This window comes from Ursus americanus, chromosome 16, assembly GCF_024610735.1.
Source record: "Ursus americanus isolate L20-20 chromosome 16, mUrsAme1.1.p, whole genome shotgun sequence".
Lineage (NCBI taxonomy): Eukaryota > Metazoa > Chordata > Mammalia > Carnivora > Ursidae > Ursus > Ursus americanus.
The window spans coordinates 50,052,893-50,067,203 of record NC_142142.1 but is presented as its reverse complement, the minus strand read 5'-3'; the positions used below and the strand labels follow the sequence as shown (position 1 = coordinate 50,067,203).

The following is a 14,311-nucleotide window of genomic DNA, read 5'->3' as shown; positions in this document are numbered from 1 at the left end:
TTATTCTGTTTTGCTTGACAATGAAGTAAGCCACAGACTGTGGAAAAATTACAATTTATTTGTATGGAATTCTGTCGTACTAAATAGTCTCGAAGCTCCGACTCTCTTCAGAAGTCATTTTTTGCTCCCTACAGATTTATTTGAACTATCTCAAAATAGGTTTCTATAAATTTAGTTATCAGTGACGTAGGAGATTATACAGGATGAGTCAATAAATACGTATTAGGCCTTCGTGACGAACGTGTACCTCAAGTGTCTTTGGTTCGTGTTTCGTGCGTAGCTATCACAGCATCCAGCTCAATACCTACGTAAATTGGGTATTTATTAAACTGCTGTTCACAGTGGCAATGATGAAATGACTACAACATATCATAGAGGAAAAAAGGAACTCTTTTGGTGGTAGAAGTGAGCAAGTAATGTTTTCACAGTGCTGGAAGTGAAATGAAGTAATGGTGTCCCATTCTTCTAAAAAAGAGTTGGGATGGTATCCTGCTCCAATCATTAGTCAACCTGTCCTCTTGGAATCTGTGTGTATTTAATGAAAACAAGAGGGGAACGAAAGTATGCTTCAGCTTTTGGGAAAGTTTAATAAGCTTTCATTTTTCAATTCCCATTCCGTTACCAGACTTGAAAGCTAGTGATTTTCTCTATTGAGAAGGTAATGTAAGAGTACCAAATAAAAAAGATGATACCCTTCCTTCAGAAGAGCTCCCAAACTAAGTAGTTTATCGTGCCCAATTCCCAGTCGTCCAAAGCAATGTGGAATTCTGTGGAAATGCACACATATTTATCCAGTGTAAACTAACTTTATCCATGATTGACTTCCAGGCTCCCTCTAAGGAAATTCCTCAGTAAAGATAAAATATATAACCATCTGTTTTTTGGTAGTTGCTGTGTAAAATGTTTAGATTTGTATATAAGCAAATTATATAACATAATTCTTTATTACTAAAGGTTATTTACATGCGTGTTTCAGGCACAATAAAAAATAAATTACAGTACAAGAGTTATCTTTTGGAAAAAGACACTAAACGACAGGGTCATATTAACCCCTGAATATTTAGCCAAGATACAAGCTACAAGTTTTACTGGAAAAGCCTTTCTGTGAGTTTTTAACCACTTCTTCATTACACTTATGGAACATCATCCAGGCCATCTGTTTGAAAAAAATATTATGTTATTTTCAAAGGTTGAATTATGGAGAAAAATAGAAAATGTGAGTTAAAGGTAACATAGACCTTAAATCTAACTTTTAGTTTCAAAACTGAGTATTAAAACTACTTTTTTAGTGTAAAAGACAAAATGAGAGAGGTATGGAATGAATTCAGAATCAAGGTTCATATGTAAATTGTACCAATTATTTTAAAAATACTCAAAAAAATATCAAAGTTCAGCATCTTTAAATACAGGTAACCTATTTGAAAATTCCTGTTTGTTAAAAGAAAGAACATCTTTGGCCCGGTCAGTGAAAACTGAAAATATTAGACTGTAAAGATGGGGGAGAGGGGGCAACCAAACTTTCAGATGTTTTGTACATTTTGAATAAATGCTGCTATAGCTTAAGTTTGGAAAGACACTGGGAAACTAAACACTTTAAAAAGCACTCTTCTTTCCGTAGCCCACTTATAAAGTTTGCTTTCTGTACTACTATGAGGGAAAAAATGAATAAAGCTGGTTTCATGTTGTTAGTTTTGGGGTTTTTTTTGTTTTGTTTTGTTTTTTGCCCCATACCAAATCCTCCCTCCCACAAAGTAAGCAAGTAAATCAAAGCAAAAAGGAAATAAGATAAAGAAAAGGAAAAAAATAAATAATCTCATCCAGTTCTCAGAGCTTTATATAACACTGTACAAAATTATCATCATTTTGGGTTGATTTTTTTCACCAGCCCTAAATTTTTACAGTCGTAATGTACTGTTTCAGAATCCTTCCATGTAACTGCTTAATGATTCCAGTCTGCAAGGGAGCATAGATTTTGCTCTGTTGTTATAGATAACTGAACAGTAGGAGAAACAGTATTCACTGCTCATGAAAACCTGCAGTTTTGGTTGTTTTTCACAACACAGAAAAAAAAGGTGACAAGTGATTTGTCCTGGGGTGGCATTTGTCAATCAATAGGCATTTATAAACTTTTCTAGCTACTCTGTGATAGATTTGTGCTATTATAAAACTTGGATCAACAAAACAAAAAACATCATTTAGGATACTGAAAGAAATTCAATAAAACAAGATGTGTCCCTAACTTAAGGACAGCCATAAAAAATCAAACTGTTCTTTAACAGTTTGAATTTAAGATTTCCTGTTAAATTTCCTGTTGAATTTAAGATTTCCAGCTGGGAGAATTAGCTCACTTTTAATTAAGAGTTCAAAGGAAAGAGTAAACACATTAACTTTAGTAGCAAGAGTGCTACTCTGAAGAAACTAGTATGTTAAAGGAAATGTCATGACAGACAAGTTGGCTTTCATCTCATTTGATACCACTGTATGTGTGGACAATTAATAATCCACAAGGAGTGTTTAAGAGCAAAAATGTAGCTTCTTAGTATAAAAGGCTAATAATGAGCATATGAAATATATTTGCACTTTGAAATTAAATAAATCCTTAGAAATAGGCTGTGTGGGAGTTTGTTGGCATCTGCTCAAGAGGGGCCTGTGCCAGCTCCAGGGAGATGTTCCTCATCTAGCTGGTTCTGGACTGCAGAGGTGGCTGGAAGGCAGGTCACAGCTGGAAAAGCCAAAGAAAAGCTTCCATTAACTTCAGCTTATCCTAAGGTTCTTGTTCTTGGGAATCTTCAGCTTCCTGAAATACAAAAGTTTAAATGGATAATGCATTTGGCGATAGTGCATAGAGGTACCTGGAATTATGAATTACATATATATTATTAGATATGTTCTCCACTGTGAAGGAAACTACTCTTAATGTACTTGTTCTCCTCCTAATTCAACTTTTAAAAGATGTTTCCTGATCCTTATTACATAGTTCTCAGCGTCAGTGTCCTTAATTCATAGCCTCTGCCTTGCACGGACACTTGATCCATAGCTCACTCACACACATGCATGCCTTCTCTCTCTCTCTCTTTCTCTCTCTCTCTCTTCGTCTCTCTCCCCTTTTATTACAAACAAGATCAAGCACACAGAAAAGTAGAAAGGACAGTGTATAGAATTCACCCATCACCTAATTTTAAAGCATTTTTTGCATTATTTGCCATATATCTATTTGGTTTATGTTATATATAAATACATATATAAATTTATATGTAATAAATGTATATTATATATAAATGTATATTTAAGATAGGGACATTTTCCTCTGTAACCACATTACCTTTATTATACCTAATAAAAATTAACAGTAATTCCCTAATATTATCCATATTCAAAATTTTCATGTTCAAGACTCCCAATTGCCTCCCCCCCAAATCTTCTTACAACTAGTTTGTTCAAACTAGTATCCATCCAGTGAGGACATCCAGTCACATTGCGCTTGATTGTGTTAGTTCCTTAAATTTCTTTTCATTTCCATCTTCATTCCATGACCCTAACTTGTTAGAGAATCTGCTTGGTTTTAAAAACCACGAGAGACTATGGTCTCTGGGAAACAAACTGAGGGCTTCAGAGGGGAAGGGGGCGGGGGATTGGGATAGGCCGGTGATGGGTATTAAGGAGGGCACATATTCCATGGAGCACTGGGTGTTATACACAAACAATGAATCATGGAACACTACATCAAAAACTAAGGATGTACTGTATGGTGACTAACGTAACATAATAAAAAATTATAAAAATAAAAAGACAATAGCCCTTGGGGCGCCTGGGTGGCTCAGTCGTTAAGCCTCTGCCTTCGGCTCAGATCATGATCCCAGGGTCCTGGATTGAGCCCGCATCGGGCTCCCTGCTCAGCAGGAAGCCTGCTTCTTCCTCTCCCACTCCCCCTGCTGATGTTCCCTCTCTCACTGCCTCTGTCAAATAAATAAAATAAAAAATCTTAAAAAAAAAAAAAAAGACAATAGCCCTTGGTAGAATCTCTCTCTGATACCAAATTCTTCTGGGTTTACAATAGAATAATTTCTCTCCATATTCTGTTTTTTAAATCCTTGAGGTCTCTCCCTGAAGCTTTAGGCCACAAAAATGTGACTCTTTTTGCAAATAATAATAGTGGACCTACTTCAGAGAATAGAAAAAATTCTGATCATATGAAAAATAAATCATCCTACCCTTTAAGCACAATAAACCTGAAAACTGGAAAAATAAAACTAGATACTACTAAAATTGGATTCATAGTTCCAATAACTAGATGAAAGGAGTTGAAATTAATTCCAAGTAGTATAAAAGTTCTGTCAAAATGTCAGACATATCTATTGAGTCATTCTCTTGATACCATGATTGGTTTACAACAAAATAAAACAAGCAGGTATTACTTCTTTCATTTAAAAAATAAAGATTTACTTACATGTTGAAAGTTAATTTATTATTCTTGGTTGTGGTAAACATAACCACAAAGCCTCTAATAATCTTAGAATTCTCCCATCTTCAATGGCAGTAGGGTCTGACTCCCTCATCCTTTGCACAAAACACACTGAAAGAGGAAGCTGTCCATAACACTAATAGAAGACTTTTATCTCCCTGACCCAGTTCCTCTAATTTCATATAGAAAACACCTAACAGTCCCAAGATCCAGGAGATCCACATTAGAGATGGGCCAGACAAGAAAGCTAAGGAAAGAAACCAACTCATTTATGAGCCTCACCATCTAAGAATGTTAGTCCGTGTCTTCTAAATAAACAGAGGCCTTTTTTTCTTGGTTGAGCCTTTCGTCTTCTTTTCTGTAACAAAGAAGTAGAAACCAACATCAGGTGAAAATGACAAGAAGCAAGGGAGGCAAATCTTAGAAAGCAAGCTCCGGGCGATGTTTTTTCTCCCATATTTTGGGAAGCATGACATGCATCTGGGAATAGATCCAATCTTACAGAAAGCTACACCACCAGTGCCATCTTTCTAATAATATACATGCTTCCACATGACCCTGGGTATCTGAACTTCTACACGCTTCAGAATACTTTCAGATGGGAACACAATGTGGGAACCTGAAGGAGTTAAAGCAGACACCTTAGTTTACCATTAGTATCTGGCCTCTAATTCCATTCCTCATTCAGAAAAGAAAAAAGAAAAGGTTTTGTGTTGACCTAGAAGTCATCTTTATTGCTCTGTAGTCAATCCCTAATATCAGAGTTGGGTTCATTGGGCTTCTTAAAAATCAATTCTATTTACTTCAGTAAATATTTTTTGAGGAAAAGAAACACATGGTGCTGGGACAACTGAAAAACTACCATTGCAAAAGAACGAATCTGGACTCCAACTTCACTCCCTATACAAAACTTAACTCAAAATGAATCAAAGACCTACTGTAAGAGTTAAAAACTGTAAAGCTCTTAGAAGAAAACAAGCATAAATCTTCACGCCCTTGGGGTAGGCAATGGTTTCTTCGATATGACACCAACAGCAGAAGCAACAAAAGAAAAAAATGGATGATGAATTGGACTTCATCAAAATCAAAAAGTTCTGTACTTCAAAGGACATGAAGAAGAAAGTGAAAAGGCAACCCACAGAAGAGAACCCAACTTGTTAATGGGCAAAACATTTGAATAGATAGATCTCCAAATAAGATATGCAAATGGCCAATATTATGGAAGGATGCTCAACATCATTAGTCATTAGGAAAATGCAAATCAAAACCTCAGTGAGATACCACCCCACACCCACTAGGTGGCTATAATCAGAAGGTCAGACAACAAGTGTTGTCAAGGATACGGACAAATTGGAAGCTCATATGTTGCTGGTGGGAGTATACAATGGTATAGCTGTTTTGTAAAACAGTCTGGCAATTCCTCAAAAAGGTAAACATAGGGTAACAATATGTTCCAACAATTCCACTCCGAGATATATACTCAGGAAACTTGAAAACATATGCGTACACAAAAATTTATAAATAAATGTTCATAGCCACATTAGTCATATTGGCCAAAAAGTAGAGAAAATCTAAACGTCCATCAATTGAATGGATAAACAAAATGTGGTATGTACATGCAGTGGAATATTATACAGCTATAAAAAGGCATGAAGTACTACTAGTACATGCTTTACATGAATGAACTTGAAAATATTATACTAAGTCAAAGACACAAACATAAAAGGCCACACTGTATGATTATCGATTAATATGAAATGTCCAGAATAGGTGTAGGAATGCTGGCCACACTGACTCCATCTATGACCCACACTCTTATTGTAGTCTGCTTAATGACCTCTTCAGGGCTACATGTTCTAGAGTAATGCGTAAGATGTAACGTAAACGGCAAACTCCACACTCACATTCCAAAACTGGAATGTCCAGGGAGCCTATTCTGGATTTCAACGGACCCATTAAGGTAATGGTGCAAACTAATGAATCATCGAGCCTTACATCGGAAACCGGGGATGTACTGTATGGTGACTAACATAATATAATAAAAAATCATAAAAAAAAAATATATAAGGTAATGGTGCAGATAACATAGTTTTCTGCAGAGGCACAGATGGTGCCAGAAGGTCTGTTAAACGTTAGCGATCAATCACGTGTATGCGAACACTCCCCCACACATCCCGCTCCTTTAAAACCAGCAACCCAGACGTGCCTGGATGGCTCAGTCGGTTTAGTGTCTGCCTTTAGCTCTGGTCATGATCCCAGGGTCCTGGGATGGAGCCCAGCATCAGGCTCCCTGCTCAGCGGGGAGCCTGCTTCTCCCTTTCCCTCTGCCTACCACTCTGCCTACTTGTGCTGTCAAATAAATAAAATCTTTTAAATAAACAAACTAACTAAACCAGCAAACTAAAACATGGGACTTCGGAGGCGACTAGCTGCACAGCTGTCCCGCTGCCAGTCCTCATGATCCTTCCTACCAGTAAGTCACGCAACATAAAACTCTGTGTATTCTGTATGGAATCGCCTACTTCATTTTTGTTTCAAAGTGCCTTCTCAGTTTGGGGGACACTTTACATTCTCCTCACCTTTGAGGTGAGGCAAATCCACAGAGAAAGATTAGTGGTTGTCAGGGGCAGGTGGGAGGGGACAATGGTGATGGCTAAAGGGTATGGAGTTTCTTTTGGGAGTGATGAAAATTCTAGAATTCGTGATGATGGTAACACAACTTTGTGAACATTAAAAAGGTGAATGTTTATGGTGCATAAATTTAATCTCAAAAAATATACATATTTACTGACCACCTTCTATCCGCATGGCTGACTTTCCTAGGCACTGATTCATGGTGCCCCTGCTGACTGCCCGGGGGTCCTTACAAATGTACAGTTTACATTAAAAGTAAGGAATATCCTAGAAAAGCTTTATGTAAGCAGATTCTGATAATATCAAATCCTCCATAATAAAGCCTATAATGAAATCTTCTATAAAATGAAGAAAGCTTTTGTAAAGTTACTAAATCACACCCTAATTTATCCATCCTGTCAATTTGAATTTTTCTACAGGACTTACTCAGAGGGAAGAACGTCTGTTGAACAATCATTGAGCCCAAGTGTAAAATATCAAGAGTCACGATAACAGAGCGTTAGAAGAAGACTTCCCAGAACCGCCTAGCCTTACGGTTTTATCTCCACCACTTTATGAGCTCTCTCAGCCCATCGCTTCTTCCGGAAATGCTGGACGAGGACCACCACGATTACTATTATGACCATCAGTGCACAGGCTGAGCCAATAGCCAGGGCCAGGAAGTGGATCTCAGAGAAGCGGACTGTAAGGAGAAAAAGCGGATCTCATGTTTCTAAAAAGAGAAGGGACATGATGAAATCTAAAGCGATAAGGATGTATTTTCATCATTAAATGGAATCTTCCTTTCTCGCACCGTATTAGCTTTGAGCTCTAGGAGCAGTTAGAAAACCACACAGACCCCTTTAGTGGTTCTCAAACTACAGTCCTGGGAGGAGCGGAAGTACCCGTAAGAACTCTGAAATGCAAATTATCAGGCGTCTCCTGAATTGCAGGTGGGGCCCAGCAATCTGTTTTAACAAGTCCTCGAGGTGATTCTGGTGCAGGCGGAAACTTCGAGAACCACTGAGCCAGTTGACCCACCTAGTGGGGTAAGGTTATTGCTGACCTCATCAAACCCAGCGCCCAAACTGTTCCTCCTCGATTCCCTCTCACCTCTGGCATTCAGTCAGTCATTTATTCCAATTTATTAAGGGCCTACTATGTTCAGACATTGCGATGGAAATACAAAGCCAAAAAAGTACCTTCAAGGAACTCCTACCCGCCCGGAAGATAGGCAAGTAAATCAGTAACGACAGTGATGCAAGAGGGAACCCAGAGGGAAAGGCCCGTAGAGCGGGCAGAATCTGTGAAGCCGGGGTGTCCTGTCTTTTAGTCTGATTTCTGATTTGAACTTCAGTAAACCCAGGGCGTCTGGGTGGTTCATTCGGTTAAGCGTTTGCCTTCAGCTCAGGTCATGACCTCGGGGTCCTGGGATGCAGCCCCGAGTCCGTGCTCAGCAGGGAGCCTGCTTCTCCCTCTCCTTCTGTGCTCTCTCTCTCAAACAAATAAATAAAATCTTTTTTAAAAAATTAAATAAATAAACTTCAGTAAACCCTCGGAACCAGAAAAGGCATTAGAAAATGTCTAGCCCAGGGGTTTCCAGCCTGGAGTCTGTGAAGGAGGACGGGGAGAGAGGGGGGCCACAAGCCCACAAACTCCATATCATATTGTGTGTTATGTGTACATTTTTGTGGGAAGCGGAGCTGTGGCTTTCACTAGATTGTCAGAGTAGCAATCACAGTACATTTAAGAACCATGTGTTCTTGTCTAACCTGTTCATGCAGGTTAGCTGCGGACAAATTCAGAAACTGAGGTCCCAGGACATTCCATTACTTCTTTCAGTACTCAAATGACTTCTCCAAGGTCACACAGCCCTATTGATGGGGTCCCGAAGGATGATATTAGGAATGAAAGGAGGAAATCCTACCCCTTTACAGGCTTATACATTTTGGGTAGTAATATTACATGTTGGTTAAGAGCAAGCACCAGAGAGTCAGGTTAAAATACCAGCTGCACCATTTACTAGCTGTGTGATTTGGAGTATTAACTTATTTGAGCCTCAGTTTCTTCAAGGTATTAAATAGGGGTAACAATATCCACTTCTTGAGTTCTTATTTAAAAAAATCTATTCCTGGGGTACCTGGGTGGCTCAGTCAGAAGAGACACTACTCTTGATCTCGAGCTTGTGAGTTCGAGCCCCACATCGGGTGTAGAGATCACTAAAATAAATAAACTAAAAAAAAAATTCATGTAAATTATCCCATGCTGTGTCTGCACATCATAAATACTCAGTATGTGGTAGCTGTTACAATTTTCAATGCAAACACATTTTTTTTTTCAGTGCAAGGCGGAGTTTGGGGAATTTTTTTTTTTAAGATTTTATTTATTTGACAGAGATAGAGACAGCCAGCGAGAGAGGGAACACAAGCAGGGGGAGTGGGAGAAGAAGAAACAGGCTCATAGTGGAGGAGCCTGATGTGGGGCTCGATCCCAGAATGCCGGGATCACGCCCTGAGCCGAAGGCAGATGCTTAACCGCTGTGCCACCCAGGCGCCCCGGAGTTTGGGGAATTTTTACATCTATTATCTCATTTTATCCTCACCATAATCCTCGCTATATTATTCTCACTGTAAGGAAACAAAGAAAAAAAAAAAGGATTTATTGACAGTTGGTAAATGATAACAGTGGCTCAAACTCAGATTTGCAACTCTGAAGTTTTATGGTATTTGCTTTTTGTCATCTGGACAGTTTCCAGGTTTCCCTTTAGAGGATTGCGAGCAATACGGTACATTCGTTCAGAGTACAGCTTTGGAGTCAAAGATGCCTGGGTTTGAGGTCCAAATGATTCCATGTATCAGCTCCATGGATTTGGACGAGTGACTTAATTTCTGTGAGCCTCAGTTTCCTCCTCAGTAAAATGTGGAGCACTAAAAGTACAAAAACTGATGTGATATATAGAGATTAACACATGCAAAAGCCCCTGGCATGTGGCAGCACTTAATAAAGGAAAGCAGTCCTTACCCGTACCTGGCGCCCAGGGTGGTGGTGGGAGTTGAATGAGCTAGCATGGGTCAAGTGCGGGACACTGCCTGACACAGAGTAGGCCCTCAATAAGTATCTGGTGAATAAATGAGTGAATGAACGGATCTATTGTTAGCCTTTTATCAGAGAATTGCTTCCTCTCCCTTTTACAAACTCAATGCCATTTCTGTAACAGACTCCTTGGTCCGTTTGCTTAACCTTCTGTTTCTTTCCACAGCCAGACAAAGCCTTTCCTTTTTACCCCGAGACTCTTCGGTCTTACCCTTTCAGCCATCACAAAAGATTATCCCTCTCTTTTCTACACGCTCTCACGCTTCCCCAAACCGTTTTCCCCTGCACGACCTACCAGTGTGCACGACGCTGAGCCGGATCTCCCCTATCAGCCCGTCCACGTCAGGTGGGTTCTTCACCTGGCAGGTATATGTCCCATTGTCATCGAACTGCAGCTTCCACAGGATGATGGAGACGTCGTACCGCTCAGGGTTCCCGTCCCAGACCACCCGATCCTTGAAACGCCCACTCATGGGTTTGAAGGGATCCACATGGTAGTAGAATACCTGGAAGGGAGAAGTGGCCAAAGATCTTCTTCAGTATGGAGGCAAGGAGGCCGAGATGGAGGGAGCCAGCCTCACGGCCCCACCTGCAGCTCTCCCCCAAGAACCTCTTGCTTTCAGTTGACAGACCCCTCAGTTCTGTTGGTCTCTGTCCCAAGGATTGTTTCTCAGCTGTGCCCTGTGCTTGTTGCTAAGAAAAGCACAGAAGGGCAAGGAGAAACGGACTGGCTTATTTTCCCAACCAAGGGTCGCCTGGCCAATGACAATAATCTACTTACAAACTGTTCAGGCCCCCCATCCCGAGGCCGGAAGTTCCAGGTCACTGTCAGAGCATCACCCACAGGGGCAAAGCTGGAGAAAGTGCATTTTAACCGAACATCTGTCCCGTTGACAGCCTCCAGCACTTGGGACGTGTAAATTTCCACCGCGGCTATCGGCCAAAGGGCTGCGCAAAGACAAGGGAAAGGGAAGATATGTAATTAAGAGAATTTCTGCGGACACTGCCAAAATAAAGGTCTGAGTGAGGCACGAAACTGAACTGAGATGCCCCAGCTCTCAAACGTACTTCATCCTGAGCCTGCATACTCAGGCTTGTATGCACCTGTGACCCTCCCATGCCACAGAACCACCAAAAATACCACACAGCGAGCCTCCTTAGTGCTCTCACTTTCTCCACGGCACCAGAACCCAGCCTCATGGTACCCGCTGCCAGCTGTTCTATCAAACACAGACGTCGGCAAATAAAATTGAAAGCAGAAACAAACAAAGCAAATCAAAACTAATCATAACATGAATTAGAGATGTATTCAGATTAAGCATTACGTATTGTGGTATCACGGTCCCCTGGAAGTTTTCCAGAAAGCGCCCTTGTTAGCTTATGATTTCATGCTGTTTCTAGTCTTCTGCAGAAACTGAATTCATCAACCCCAGCCAGGTTCTGCTTGCATGCCTGGAACCTCTCTACCACGTGGCCTTTTTTCTACCGTGATATTTACATTGAGACCTTGCACGTTGGGGCAGTTTCCAAATTACACGGGGGTGGGGGAGGCGGGGTCCTCTCTCCTTCAATTCTCAGCTTTTCCAGGGCTGCTGCGAGTCCCAGACAAGACCCACACACAGAAATCCTAGCGCCAAGTCCTGCCTGCAATGGGAGGCTGAGAGTAGCCACACGGAAAAAAAAGAAGAAAAAAATAAAGTTTGTAACCTGAGAGTAGAAAGCCCTCTCTGTGCCCAAATCACTAGCGGCCGAAACACACCTAAACCTGTTTGTCCGAAATCAGTTCTCCAAAAACAACCCACTAACTTCAGTTTCAGTAAAGTCAAAACCAGACGGACTGCCACTGTGGCCCAGGCTCCCTCACAAAACTCCTGTGACTTCGGAGACACTCGGCTAACTCTGTAGGGTAGGCAGAGAAGGAGGAAAGGCTGAAAGAAGCCCGCCAGCCCTTACCTGTGAGCTGTACGCCAAGGAGAAGCAGCCCAGCACGCGAAGGGCTCTTGCCATACATGAGGGAACCCAGCCCTGGCCCCGGAGACCAGACCGGGCAGACCGAGGGCTCCAGCACCCTGCCAAGGCCACTCCAGTAAGAACGCAACGCGTTTTCCCCGAGAGAAGAGCTAGCCCCTCACCTATTGGGAAACTGAGCACCAGGGTCTGTGACTCACCCGGGCTCGGGCTCGCCGGTGCACTTTGCTGGAATGGAAAGGTGGGGCCTCTGCTCCCTGCGGCCCTCCTCCCTCTCCTCCCTCCCGCTCTCTGTGCTACAAGGAGTCCGCACTTCGTTCCAAACTCTGCAGTCTGCTCTCTACTTTCCGGTTCATCTGACAGGGCTCTGGCCTCTGGATGGCCTCAGAAACAGCCGGAGGAGGTGGTGCCAGCCTGAAACGTCCCAGGCTGCTTTGGGTTTGGCCCACACGCACACTGTTTTTTTCTAAGCAGGCTTCCCGCTTGCCTGGGAAGTGAATGTTGAAATCACCTTGCAGAGATCACACTTCCCAGAGCACCTCCCCGGGGCCACAGGAGCCCAGACTCCAAAACAATCCGAATGCCTTAAGACCCTCTCCGGACAAAAAGTCCTACAGCTTATACCCTCAGTTTTTAGTCAAACGTGACCACAAGGATCTCGGTGCCTTTTCTAGCTTGTAGCTATCTCCTGACACCCACCTAAAATAAGCTGACCCAAACAAATCTCAATGTTTAATGACCCCTTCACTTTGAAGAACTTCAAGATAAAGCAGGACATCATCCCTGCTCATTTGGTGGACTATCTCAATCCAGTTCACCTCCCCAATATTCCCATGAAGTGTTCCCATTTTTCCAGAGAGGCTACAAAGAGCCCAGAGAAGGTAAGTGACTTGCCCAAGGTTGCACAGCTGCACAGCTGATAGGTCACAAAACCGGAACTTTTCTGACCCTGATGTCTAATGCTCTTGCCACAAAATGACACCCAATGTGAACCATGGACCCACAGGACTCTCAAGGAAAAGGTTTTCATAATAACTTTTCTGTGCCTCAGATTTCATCTGCCATTTTTAGGGCAGCCATCTGTCTGAAAAATCTGAAGAGCTGAGGAATTTAAATGAGAAAAGGTGCCTCCTCGTCTGGAAAGAGGGTGGCTAATTGTGACGGAATTAACAAAGCAGCACCAAGAAACAGCAGCCCAAGACGAACGGGAGATTACACCTGAAGCTAAGAAGTAGGCTTGAGCAGGAGTCTAACTCTGAACAGAAACGAATAGCCCTAATCCCCGGATTAGCAACCCAGAAACTCTAGTGACTCCTGACATCTCATCAAACCCTGGAGGGGAGAAGTGGCTAGGAAAGGGAGGAAGGGGCAGGCTGACTGGAAAGGATAAAACTTCATACAGAGGGAAGAAAATTCCACCAAGGGAGAGGCAGATTACAAAAGTGGAAAAGAAAAGCCAAAAAGAAAAGAAAAGCAGCAGGAGAAAGATGTCATGATCGTGGGGGAAGGAAGGGAGAAAAGAAAGAAAAAAGGAAAGAAGGAGAGAGGAAGAGAGGAGGGTAAGAAAGAAAGAAGGAAGGAAAGAAAGAGAGAGAAAAAGAAAAACAGTAAACAACAAAAAACAGTTGTTAGAACAGAGAAACCCAGAGGCTACCCCAAATGAAGACCAGGGGTGTCCTAACACAAATGTTTCATTACGATGAGTGTTCCTGAAAACAGAGTGGCTCCTTTGTCAGCGTCTAGGTCAGAGATCAACCTAAAATCAGAATGCCGGGGAAAATCTTCAAAATGGTGATGGGATAAAATGTGGGTCTGCAGAGTTCAGCTCCAGGAGCCTGAAAGAAAAGGAGTGAAGAAGGAAACTTGATCCTCTTTGTTGGCTTTCAACTTGCAGAGAAATGCAGCTCTACAGGAAGGGGACGTAGAGCCCGTAGAGCCCGAGGTTTTGAAGTCTAGAGCAAATTGCAAAATTTGGTGAGAGGTAGAGTTACCAAAGAGCTCAAGGACACAGAGAAAAGCAGCAGGAGAGGAATCAGGGCAGGCGGCCCGAACAAACTGCCTGTTGTCGGCCGCAGAAGAATCTCTTCCCCAGGTAGCCAGATGCCCTGTGAGCTGGCCGCTGGCCCTGCTCCGAGGGTCAGCAGCTGCCGAGAGCCCACTCTTCTGCAGAGTTCA

The 14,311-nt window shown here is 42.1% G+C and overlaps 1 protein-coding gene across 3 annotated transcripts; it reads right to left on the bottom strand.

The window, feature by feature from the left end:
* Positions 1-1,631: 1,631 nt before the first annotated feature.
* Positions 1,632-12,793, bottom strand: MPZL2 (myelin protein zero like 2). 3 transcript variants are annotated; one of them, XR_015727009.1, is made up of 6 exons: positions 12,122-12,793; positions 10,950-11,116; positions 10,464-10,674; positions 7,523-7,778; positions 4,745-4,820; positions 1,632-2,797 (listed from the first exon to the last, which is right to left on the bottom strand). XR_015727009.1 is itself a non-coding variant. In XM_045797889.2 (6 exons), exons 1-5 carry the CDS (start codon positions 12,177-12,179, stop codon positions 4,757-4,759), a joined length of 648 nt encoding a protein of 215 aa, XP_045653845.1. In that variant the 5' UTR covers positions 12,180-12,616; the 3' UTR covers positions 1,632-2,797; positions 4,745-4,756. The 3 variants fall into 3 exon arrangements, 2 of the variants coding, with proteins under 2 accessions (XP_045653845.1, XP_045653846.1); XM_045797889.2 differs by having other exon boundaries at positions 7,631-7,778; positions 12,122-12,616; XM_045797890.2 differs by having other exon boundaries at positions 1,632-2,722; positions 7,631-7,778; positions 12,122-12,615.
* Between the last annotated feature and the right edge of the window lie 1,518 nt (positions 12,794-14,311).